At 43.8% G+C, this 12,361-nt stretch overlaps 1 protein-coding gene across 1 annotated transcript in view; it reads right to left on the reverse strand.

Annotated features, from left to right (window-relative positions):
* The window catches only part of ptch1 (patched 1), a 75,237-nt gene that overhangs the window by 43,655 nt on the left and 19,221 nt on the right, over positions 1-12,361 (reverse strand). Inside the window, exons 3-5 of the mRNA XM_054731548.2 lie at positions 4,000-4,189; positions 1,716-1,785; positions 1,533-1,624 (exon numbers count right to left, since the gene is read on the reverse strand). Of these exons, the coding sequence (XP_054587523.2) occupies positions 1,533-1,624; positions 1,716-1,785; positions 4,000-4,189 (352 nt within the window). The remainder of the gene's footprint in view (positions 1-1,532; positions 1,625-1,715; positions 1,786-3,999; positions 4,190-12,361) is intronic.

The following is a 12,361-nucleotide window of genomic DNA, read 5'->3' on the forward strand; positions in this document are numbered from 1 at the left end:
ACAAACAGACACAGAGCCCGCTTTGATCCAAGCACCGGGGAGGGATGTCCTTTCTGTAACCAAACAGAGACCCTAGAGCACCTAGTGGTAGCATGTTCTAGGTTATCAGGGATGTTTAAGGTTTTAGAACGGTGGGTTAGTGCTCTGGGGGAGACTTTTACCCTGCACTTATTCGTTTTCGGGCCCAAGTACAGTGTCAGAAAAAAACGGACAATACTGTTAATTAACTTTTTATTTGCATGTGCGAAACTAGCCATCTGGAAAACCAGGAAAAACCAGATGCTGGGACAGAGCTGGACTGATGCTGAGAAGAGTCTGAAGGGCCTGGTGGAAGCTCGCTTAAAGATCGAACACGCTTTTTACGAACTTACTGGGAACCTGGACTCGTTTAGAGCGGTGTGGGGGATCGGGCAGGTGCTCTGTCTGCTGGATGGACAGGGCTCCCTAAAGATCAACTTCTAAACTGGTTTATCAGTTGCCCTGGTTTTATTAGTGGAAAACAAGTTTCAGTCATTAACACTGATTGTTGATCTGTAAAGAAAAATAAATCATTTAAAGTCTGTGATTTTACAGAAAAACAGGCAATCACAGTAAAAATGCCAGGGCTCATTGTACAGGACCAGGGCATTGCAGGAGAATGTATAAAGAAGACATTTATTATTTCTATACATGTTTTGGCTGTCAAACTTCCATAACGTCTCTTTAACAGGTGAAAGTGCATTGTGTTTTTGTCTCATGATAAAAGGTTTTTAACAGAAACAAAATCACAACCAGTAAATCGCCTCTTCTGACATCTAAAAATCTAGTGAAAAGGGTTACATGTCAGTAAAAAGGATCTTGTGGCAACATTTAAACTTCAGATGGCAGCAAATGATTTCCTTCTTCCCAAGTGACCATTTCCCATCATGCATTGGCTGATTTCCTGCCTAAAACCCAGACCTCGTCTTTCCGTGCTCTATACACATTCCAACCTTTCTTGCTCTGAATCTCTCATTCTCTGTCATTCAGACTACATTGTATGTGCTTAACCAGGCTTGGGTTATTATTCCTGGCCTACCAACCAGAACATAGTAAAAACTCTTATTTACCTTCTCAAAGAAACACACACTGGCACATGCGCACACACACACGGATATAAGAGCAACTTAGGTTGATTCACACACATCTACAAAACACATGTATGCACACACACACATGCATGGGCTAACCCACGCAGAGGTAAAGGTCTGTTGAGTATTACTGTAGCAGCAGGCTATTAGCAACAGAACAGCCAGACAATGGCGTGAGGCCCAGGGCTGGAGGGAATCTACTGCCAGCGATACGCATGCCAGAGACCACTACAATAGAGCCTTCAGAGGGGACGATTTCAGGACACACATGCTCACACACTTGCCCTTCTGTGTCTCTTTGGATGGACCGAGTGGTGTAAAAACAAGACGCAGCGGGTCCGATAGAGGCGACAACATGTGCAGCGACGTGGTGCACGAACGCATCTCTCTGCAATTCGGTTTTCCAGTTTCTCTTGTACTCACGGAAGATAAGCCATTCCAGAGTGAAGCTTGGCTCCTTCCCAGAAACAGTCCAAAGGGGTGATGATGAGGCAGGGATTAAGATTTTCTATCATCTACATAGATAAACATAAAGCAGGATTTACACAAACTGATAACACACACACACACAGTTCTGTTTGATCTGGAATAGGGAAGAACTCTCACCTGATTCATGAAATGAGTTTCTGTCACGAATTCTCCTGATTTGTAGCATAAATGTTCCAATTCCCATTTTCTGAAAGAAACCAAAACTTTACAGTCACCTACTTTAAATTCAACTCTGAACTTGTTTTTAGAAAAGGCATAAAATATTGATCAAGACAGCAAAAGAAGAAGCAGAAAGCACAATAAAGAAGTCAGCCGTGACAGATCACTGCACAAGAGAAAACCACATAATGGACTGGGACAACACAAGGAGCATAAACACCGAACAACAGAAATACAACAGATGGATAAAAGAAGCTATAGAGATGAGGAGACGTGGATGTGGGACCGTGAACAGAGAGGGTGGAGTTTACACTTTGGGCCGCGCATGGGATTGCATCGTCGGAGAGGGGAGAGCGGGCAGCAGAGGGCGGCAACGTCCTCTGCTGCCCGCTGATAAACGGAGAAGGAAGTGACGCCACCATCAGTGTCAGCCTGAGGAAGTTTGCAGCCGCAAACGAAACGTAGCGGGAAAACAGGTAAACAAAACTGTTCTGTGTTTTAAAAAAGAACTACAGCATGGAACTGATCAAGATAATTCAGCTGGAGGATTAAGTAGCTTCAGACGACAGGATTTGAAGACTTATTTTCTAGGGATGGGTACCGAATTCGGTACTTTTTAAGGTACCGACCGAATTCCATAGTACCGACCGAGCACCGATTCACGTCATTTGAAACGGTGCCTCATTTCGGTACCCGTCCATCATAACGAGAACTTACCAAGACAGCTGCGCATGCGCAAGAGCGTTATGTCGTCGGTCGCTGCGAGCCAGTTGTAAACAGAGCAGCATGGTAGAAAGAACGCACGCTAAAGCTTGGGTCCACTTCACTAAATGTGATGGGTAACTGGGTGATGATGAAACCAGCGACAACGATCTAAGTGTGAGGCATTATCGTTTTAATCTGCTCCGGTAGGTAAATATAATTAGCTTGATATGTTAGCTTCCGTTTCGCTAATGGTGCGTTCGCTTTCTCCTCGGAACTCCGAATTCCCTACTAGAAGAACATGCTCTAAAGTTTGGCTTCACTTTACTAAATGCGACGGGTGAAGACGAAACCAGTGACAATGATCTAAGTGTGAGGCATTATCGTTTTAATCTGCTCCAGCAGCTAAATAAACTGTTTAAGATAATGTTAGCTTGATAAATTAGCTTCCATTGCCACCGTTGTTATCAGCTAATGGTGCGTTCGCTTTCTCCTCGGAAATTCTAACTTCCCAGTAGGAAAAATCAAATGAAAAAGGACGGCAAAAGGAATGAAGATACACAGTAAATTTAGTTCACAGTAAAGATGTTTGCTTCAGTTTAATTATCAGCTTATAAAACTACAAGGGCGATGTTAAAATACAAACAGTTGAATGTTATTTATCGTGATATATACCAAATATGGTTATATATTGAGAAAAAAATATATTTAATTATAAAAGAGAATTAAAATAATGAACACTCAAAAGTATCGAAAATTGGTACCGTTAATTACCGGTATCGATTCCTAGGTACCGGGAATTAGTACCGGATCGATTCAAATGTCAAAGGTACCCATCCCTATTATTTCCTGATATTCAGACTTGTCTCCTCTGATTGGCTAACAGCAATGTGACTTTACCACTGACTCTGTTTGCTTTGCAACTTTGATGTTTTATCTCCACAATGAACACAAGCATGGAGGAGTTCTGCTGTGAGGTGGAATTGCTAATGCTAATTGTTAGCTTCTACTAGTGTTTGTTGTTAGCCTCAAGGGCAACCTGCTGGCTTAATTATCACCTGTAAGTCGCTTTGGACAAAAGCGTCTGCTAAATACATGAACATAAACATACTAGCCTAGATGTTCTCTGCTGGTTCCTGGATGCTAAACCATCAACTGCCTTCCCCCTCATGAGTCACGATGGGTGAGCCTATGAATGCTAAGTGACAGCGTTACGTAGATCTATGAGGATTTTCTAATCCTAGATTTCCACGTCTATTTTCTATCAGAAGCTAATGCAGGAGATAGGTGTAGGAGACTATTTTCATGTTCTGCCTGCATGAAAAACTCAGTGATCGATTATAATCAGAAAGAATCGTTAAAACTTTTTTTTCATTGTTCCAGACTTTTAAAATAATACATAAAAATCGATAAAACTATTGTTCCCTATGAAATGTGATGCAGAACACAAATGTATGGTACAAAGCCAACATTAAATGACTAACTCGGAACAAGAAAGGTACAGAAAATGCATAGACGTCACAAAAAACACAGTATTTACCTGTTATAAAGGTAAACATGAACTCTGCTGGCTCGGAGAGCAGACTCCAGGTGCTGCAGGATGGCCTCCACCGTTAGAATGCTGGCCCCCTCCTCTCGCGGCGTCTGAATCATCAGCTGAGGGTTGAACATGGCTTCCTCGCCCATCTTCTGCCTGGTGTACTTCAGTTCCTGATTTACGCGTCCGCCAACTGGACAAGGACAGAGAAAGTCTTATATTCAGACCCCACACCCAATCACATTATTATTGCAAAATTCAATTTCTGCACTCATTATCAAAAGAACCGTGTTTGGGGTGTGTTCGTCTTTAGAAGATTTTTATCAAACGTAGAACATAAATAAATAAATAAATCATGGCCAAAGCGCATTGATTGCGTAGGTGTTTGACACTGCATGTCTGATGGAACCTGGCCATTTTTGTTATAATTTGCTTCAAGAATTGTGAGACTAAGCCCTGTGCGTGTGCTCTGAGCTATAAGCTACAAAAGCAGCCATTTAGCTGCCCTGCTTCGCCCCAGTAAAGCCAGAGAAAGTCTGGGTAAGTCACACACACAAAAATAAAGGCAAATGTAATCACGCAAGGTCATGCAAAGTCTTAATATTCCAATAAAATACCAATTTGATGTTTTATTTCAAAATTACGGGGCTGCGCAGTGGCACAGTGGTTAGAGCTGTTGCCATACAGCAAGAAGGTCATGGGTTCGCTTCCTGGCCTGGGATCTTTCTGCATGGAGTTGGCATGTTCTCCCTGTGCATGTGTGAGTTCTCTCCGGGTGCTCCGGCTTCCTCCCACAGTCCAAAAACATGACTGTTAGGTTGATTGGTCTGTCTAAATTGTCCTTAGGTGTGTGTGTGTGTGTGTGTGTGTGTGTGTGTGTGTGTGTGTGTGTGTGTGTGTGTGTGTGTGTGTGTGTGTGTGTGCATGATTGTTTGTTCTGTCTGTCTCTGTGTTGCCCTGTGATGGACTGGCTCTCTGTCCAGGGTGTACCCCGCCTGATTGCCCACTGACCGCTGGAGATAGGCACTAGCCCCCCCTGCGACCCTACATGGACAAGTGGGTTCAGAAGATGGATGGATTTCGAAATTACATTCATGTTTATGTATTTGAGTGACTGCATGCATCTTCCAGATCAGTGTGTCTGATATGGGAGGGGATTTTGCCTAAAAGTGAAAGCTCGAGCAGTTCAGTCATCTTCTTTCAATTTGTCTTTCTGTCACTCCCACACGCACTCACGCACACACACACACACACACACACACACACACACACAACTCGAACGTTGAACAGTGAGAGAGTTGACTGTGTGAAAAATCTGTAACATTTTATTATGTCTTAATCCAATTTAACAATTCGGCTCAATTTGTGCAACAGCAGGCATGGATTGAATGTTTTTGCTTCATTGTAATGGCATTAAAGTTGAACGTAAGCATGTCAGCTCTGCTCTGCCGGACCACCCAGTCAGACCAATGAAACGGGGAGGGAGGGGGCCATGTCTTGGGGCATTAGGAAAACACACTTGATTTCTTTTTTTCTGGACCCAAACAGCATTCCCATCTGATCCTGTCTGAAAGCATGTTTATAATACTCATCATTAATAGCAGGCCTTGGCTAACTGGAGCGACATGCTTTCCATTGCTAGGCCAGCGACACAGCTACGTTACACCAGCACTGCCTTCAAAGGAGTACGCATGGAACTGATTAAGACCCGACGTGCACTGACAGTGCACTAACAAGTCAACTTGTCTGATGCACTCAGCCCTCAAAGGCGAAGCTAGCCCCAGGCTTGGTTTAAGTGCACCGTCAAGAGGAAGGAAAGGAACACAGGTACAGGGAGAGGGGCGTTTATTTTTAAGCCTGTTTCCACACATGTAAGGACATAAAGCAAGGTGTAATTGAAAAAAGATGGGAGGATCGTGGTTAGAAAGAATCCAGTTCCTGTTCTGAACCCTTTCCAAGTTGTGGCCAACCACCCAAAGACTTTAGGTTTAAAGCACGGAATGGGACAAGTCAAAGGAATGCAGTCTTCCTGAACAGGAAACAGCACATTACAGCCTCGGGCCCAGAGAATTCCTCACTTCACGAGGTTGCAAAGTTTTGGGGTCAACACTCACACGGCCTTGGGGTGAAATTAACACCCCAGCTGGATCAAGAAAAAGTGTCAGCGTGCACACATGCTTGCAAACGTGCATGCATGTGCGTTCAAGTGTGTACACACAGCTGTGTTTCCTCAGTGACACATATTCCCTCATTTTTCGCCTGCGCAAAAAGAAAAAAACCTGGATGACCTCAGCTTGTGTTGATGACTTGAAGGTGTCCAGCTTCGAGCTCGGCTGCTGTGACCAAAAAGTTCACACTTTCCAAGACTCAGGTTTCTCACTAAGATATCCTCCTCTGGATAGAAAATAAAATGTATACAGCGCATATTCTAAATCAAACACTCCAAAATATATTTGTTATTTAGCTCGAGTGAATTCCACTCCATAGGGTTCAGCCCCTCTGGTTTGTGGTCAATAATGTATCTCCATAATCTGCCAATAATTAAATCCTGTTTTCCTGGAATGTTAAAGGATCAACGCAATCAGCGTGAATAACACTTTTAGTGTTTGGTGCCGTTTTAAAGCTGCACGCTGCAGTTCTCGTGAATGTTAGGCATTGCTTCAAAAACTGCAAGAGCACAAAGACTTATACATTAAAGGGACTTTACGGACGTTTTAATTTTTATGCTCGCGATTGCCCCCTCAGGCCAAAAGCGTAACGGCAGCTTCAATAGTAGGCTCGTGCACGAGGCGCGCATGCTGTATGTGCACACTCCTTAACGAAAATTACAGCTGAGACAGTCCAGTGTGTGTGCGTGTATGTGGCCAAGAGGACAAAGAACAGGAGAACACACAGCTAATTAATGAAATAATTTGGTTCTGTACCTTTCTCTTCAGCACAGCCGACAAAGGTTTATGATGGGTCAGCCCTCCTGCATGCTCAGATCATTCCCTTCCCTTGCTTGAAAAATTGTTCCAAAATGAAAGTTGAACCCACAACTTTTTTATCTGTGAATTCAATGCCGTTCGGCGAGTCTCAAATAAAAATTTGGGATTCTTACTGTAAAAAAAATATACCATTAATGTAAAAAATAAACTCTAAATAAACTATGTTCACACCCAGAATCAAACCCAGGTCTTCTGTATGGGAGACAGACATCTTACAAAGTGAGCTACACTCTAGTAATATTCACAATATCTGTAACTTTTATATACTTGATGACACCTGAAACGTCAAACCAAAGAACGGTTTGAAGCGAAAATTGTCTATTTTGTTGCTAATTTGCAGGAAATATCTAGAAGAAAGTTCTACAGAAAGTAGCTAAGGGTCCTCAGAAATGTAGCTAGCTTTGTCACTAGGCGTTAGGAACAGCGACAAAGTGGCACTGCCTCTCTCTCTACTGCTAAAGCTACGGATAGCAAATGCTACGGGCGATGCCTGAGCGTGAACGCGCATGAAGCAGCCTGCTCGACCCGAGCATCTCTCTTTTTCTGTGATTTTACAGAAAAACAGGCAATCACAGTAAAAATGCCAGGGCTCATTCTACAGGACCAGGGCATTGCAGGAGAATGTATGAAGAAGACATTTATTATTTCTATACATGTTTTGGCTGTCAGACTTCCATAATGCCCCTTTAAATTAGGGTTGGGTGATATGGCCTAAAATCAACATCACGATATACTGAGGATTTCACCACGATAAATGGACGATAAGTACAGGTATGCGCAGAAACAAAAGTTGTCCACTAGATGGGGCTGTCACTTTTATTACTTTGAGTCGCATTTTTAAGTGACTAAAGTTGGTACAGCTTCTTTAAGGGACATGAATGTTGCCAACCTACATACATCTATTTGTTTTTTAAAATAAAATTTATTGAGATGGGAAAATTTTTCTCGATAAGCGTTAGAAATTTTGATAACGATACATTTTTTATTTATTGCCCAGCCCTACAACCAAAGCCATACATTCTTCTATAAACACCTTCTGTAGACTTTCATCTAGATGGACTGAACATGATCAGCCAAAGGTGTAATAGTTCAAAACTACATGGGCACATGTCTGGCTCGCTGATACAATTGTATTGTGCACTTTGATTTGGTAATTAAAAAATAATTTCCAAGCAGTTGAAAAAAATCATGATTGCTGATAAATTCGTACAGTAGGTCTGGCACAGACTGTAACGGGCTCGACACACCGGAGGCGACGTCGCCTCTCCTCCATTCATTTTCAATGAGACATGCGCGACAAAGCGATAATCGCGGGTCTCCCTCCTACCAAGAGAAACGCGAAAAACATGCGTGTGAAATTTTGCGCTTGTGCACGTGTCGTGCACAGGCGACCCAGCGACGCAATCTCAGAAAGTTGAAACATTTTCAACTTTTCATCGCTGTCGCTCGGACGAGGACCAATCAACGGAGGTTTCATTCACTGACCAATGAGCGGCCAGGATGCTCCGTACATCTCCGAGCAAACATGGAGGAGAAGTTGATAATTATTATGTTTTATAAAGTAAAATCAGAAGTAAGATTTCACATAACTCTAGCAGCACCTTGTGAAACATCATATCTACCACTTTTTTTAAACTCTGAACCGCTTAAATAACCTTAATTCCCTCCAACCTGACAGCCAAACAAAACAACGGAAGTTTCAATTTCGCCATGGAACAGACCGCGTAGACGGCTTTGCCGCTGGTCGCTGCCGCGGATCGCCTCCCGTGTGTCAGGTAATAAAAGCGACAGCGACAAATTTTGCTGATCGCGGTCGTTTTTCGCCTCCTGTGTGTCGAGCCCATAAGGAGTGATCCACCAATCACCAATGTTCTTATTTAGCAGAAGCTGGCCAGGAGGGTTCCTCATGCTTGAGATCACTGTTTTTTGAAATTCACTGGCTATTCGATGCGTCAATCAACAATATACTGTGCCACAACTGGTTCAAGCTACAACTACAAAAACCATTTTGTTGACATTAAGACATTATTTTAGATGTAAAGGAACATTTTTGTTTGAGATAGTTCTACCAATGATATGTGGCTTTTAAGTGTGAGTTTAAATGATAAAATGATTTCACATTTCCGAGTCATGATTCCAAAGCACTTTGTACTACAATGTATCATACACCCATTCACCCACACATTCACACACTGGTGACGACGAGCTTCAATGTAATCACGGCTGAAGCTGTTGAGTACTGGCGCTACTGGTCCCTCCGTACACCACCAGCAGGCAATGTGTGTTAAGTGTCTTGCCCAAGGACACAACAGCGGCATTCTCTGGTGGGAGCCGGGATCGAACATACAACCCTCTGATTCCTGGACAACCCACTCTACCTTCTGAGCTACTGCCTCTAATTTAGACGTTGTTTGAATTTCTGAGTGGTTTGATGAAAGCGTTTACTGCGCCTTCAGTTATGGTTGTATCCTTGATAGCGTTATACCTTTGGATTCACAAGAATAGCTTTAGAATAGAATAAAATGGAACTGACTTTATTGATCCCACAATTGGGAAATTCACTTCCTACAGCAGCACATACACTTGAAAAGGAAGAAGAAAATAACAAGATTTCAGGTAAACACACAAAGGCAGTGACATATTATTGTGATCTTCAATCACTAAAAAAAACAAATAAAAAGAAAACTTGGGTTTCTAGAGCTTTGTAGCATAAGGGACACACATTCTATTGACATCCAGAACTGTACAATATTGAATACATACTGAATATTGTATTGATGTTATTGTGTAACAGGATACTGCCAGTACCAGTTAAACTGTGGAGTTATACATTTCTAATTATGTAAAGAATGGAATATTTTAGAAAAACATCAATGGAAACCGTGTTCCCTCGTGGGTCACAGGGGCCTCCCCTCCGAAGCGAGCACCTGGTGGCTGGGCTTTTATCCATCAATCCCGGTTGGGCACAGACCGATGAGGAGACATTGGTTTCCCTTTCCATGATCTCCCAACTTGTGGGAGGGGCCAAAGGGGTCGGGTGCATTGTGTGTTGGGTGGTAGCCGAAGGCAGGGACCTTGGCGGTCTGATCCTCGGCTACAAAAGATAGTTCTCGGTTTGCGGAATGTCACCTCTCTTTGGGGGATGAGCTGGAGTTGGTGTGTGAGGTTAAGAGGTTCCAGCTTGATATAGTTGGACTCACCTCAACGCATGGCTCTGGCTCCGGAAACAGTTTCCTCAAGAGGGGTTGGACACTCTACCACTCTGGAGTTGCTCCCACTGAGAGCCGTCAAGCAGGGGTGGGCATACTTGTTGCCTGTAAGTTGGGGTTTACCCCAGTGAACGAGAGGGTAGACTACCTCCACCTACGTGTGGGGGGACAGGTCCTGACTGGTTTGTGTTTATGCACCAAACTGCAGCTCAGACTACCCTCCCTTTTGGAGTCCTTGGGGGGGATGCTGGAGAGCGCTCCTTCCAGTGACTCCCTCGTTCTCCGCGCCGACTGGAGTTGATAAGGGGAATCAATAAGGGGAATCGTTTGCAAAAGGTGGACACTGGCTTAGGAATACAGTCAACCTGAAGAAAGAGTCCTATCTGGTCTTTTGGGCCTGTGGGACTCCAGAAGCAGCTGATGGGTACCGGCAGCGCAAGTGAAATGTGGCTCAGGTGGTCGCGGAGGAAAAAACCCAGGCGTGGGACAAGTTCAGTGAAGCCATGGAGCAAGAATTCCACTTGGCTTCAAGGAGATTCTGGTCCACCATCCTCTGCAGTAATGCATGGACATTTTTGGTAGTTCCACTGGATTGGCAGAATGGGGTGGTGGTCCCCCTATTTAAAAAGGGGGACCACAGAGTGTGTTCCAACTACAGGGGGATCACACTTTTGAGCCTCCTTGGTAAGGTCTATTTAGGGGTTCTGGAGGGGAGTTTAAGTATCTCGGGGTCTTGCTCACAAGTGAGGGAAAACTGGAACGTGAGATCGATGGGTGGATTGGTTCTGCATCTGCAGTGATGCGGGCATTGTACCGGTCTGTTGCTGTGAACAGAAAGCTGAGCCATCTACATTCTTACCCTCACCTATGGTCATGAGCTTTGGGTAGTGACTGAAAGAATGAGATCACTGCTACAAGCGGCTGAAATTAGTTTTCTCTGCAGGGTGGCCATGGCTCTCCCTTAGAGATAGGGTGAGATGCTCAGTCATCCGGGAGGGGCTCTGAGTAGACCTGCTGCTCCTCCACGTCGAGAGGGGCCAGTTGAGGTTGCTCAGGCATCTAGTCCGGTTGCTTCTACAACTTTAACAAGTGGCTTCCAATTAAAGTAAATTACCACTAGAAGAGTTTAAAAAACATCTGCAGCAGAAGAGAACATAAGGACAAACAGCAGCCAGGCGGAACAAGCAGAACGTCATCAGTTAAAGAATATGCTTTTTCCAAGGAAGGTAGGACATGGTTAAAACTAGTACAAGTTTGTCAAAGGCATAAAAAACGAGCTGTGAAGTCTCTCAGCTACACTCATTATGAATGTATCTGATTGCTGATAATTCCTGTTTGAGCTCAAAAGCCCATCTTAGGTGTGCATTTTTGATCTCTGATCTAAGACTATTCACAAAATTCAGTCAATCAAGTAAAACACCAGTAACTAGCTTCAGATATTTGATGTCTTGCATAGCAAACTCTTCATCATTCCTCCTTTACTGAGAGGTTGATGTGAAAACTGGCACCTGTGCAGAAGAAAATGAAGCAGAGGAGGCTTGTGCAGTGGAGCCCTTGGTGTGGTGGGTATTGAGCCTGTTGCATAACATTAACCCCTGGTCTTCAAGAAAAGAAATGGGGGGCAGTGGGCAACCAACGGAGAGAAAGTAGTTTCTAAGGAGCTGACATCACCCCCCTTCCTCTTTTCAATTCTCACCTCCCCCTCCTATTTCTACTCATTTTCTCTCCCTTCGCTCCATTCAGCCCTGCACTGCAATTGGCCAGATCATGATGGCAATCAGCCCAGCCCCTCTGTCAAAGCCAGCCCAGCCCCCTTTCTACTCACCAACTTTCTCTTTTCACCATGCTGCACACAAAACACCACAGCCCCGTCCCATTCACATCTCTTTTGCTAAAAACAGAAGCAAGCAACCCGCACTTTTAAGGAAAACATGCACCACCAGCAGCATGCAAGACCTGCGTGTGACGCTGGTATAAAAAAGACAACTACGCCAAAAAGAAGAGATGTTTTTTCTTACGTGAATATGTTCAAACATAATTCATCAATGTCCTCATGTCTTATGCTTGAGTGACTCTCTGATATAAAATCATGTCTTAAATATGCAAAACATAATCCATGCATGTACACACATGTGGCTAAACACATCCGTGTTGGTGTGTGCGCACGTG

This window comes from Nothobranchius furzeri, chromosome 17 (assembly GCF_043380555.1).
Source record: "Nothobranchius furzeri strain GRZ-AD chromosome 17, NfurGRZ-RIMD1, whole genome shotgun sequence".
Taxonomy (NCBI): domain Eukaryota; kingdom Metazoa; phylum Chordata; class Actinopteri; order Cyprinodontiformes; family Nothobranchiidae; genus Nothobranchius; species Nothobranchius furzeri.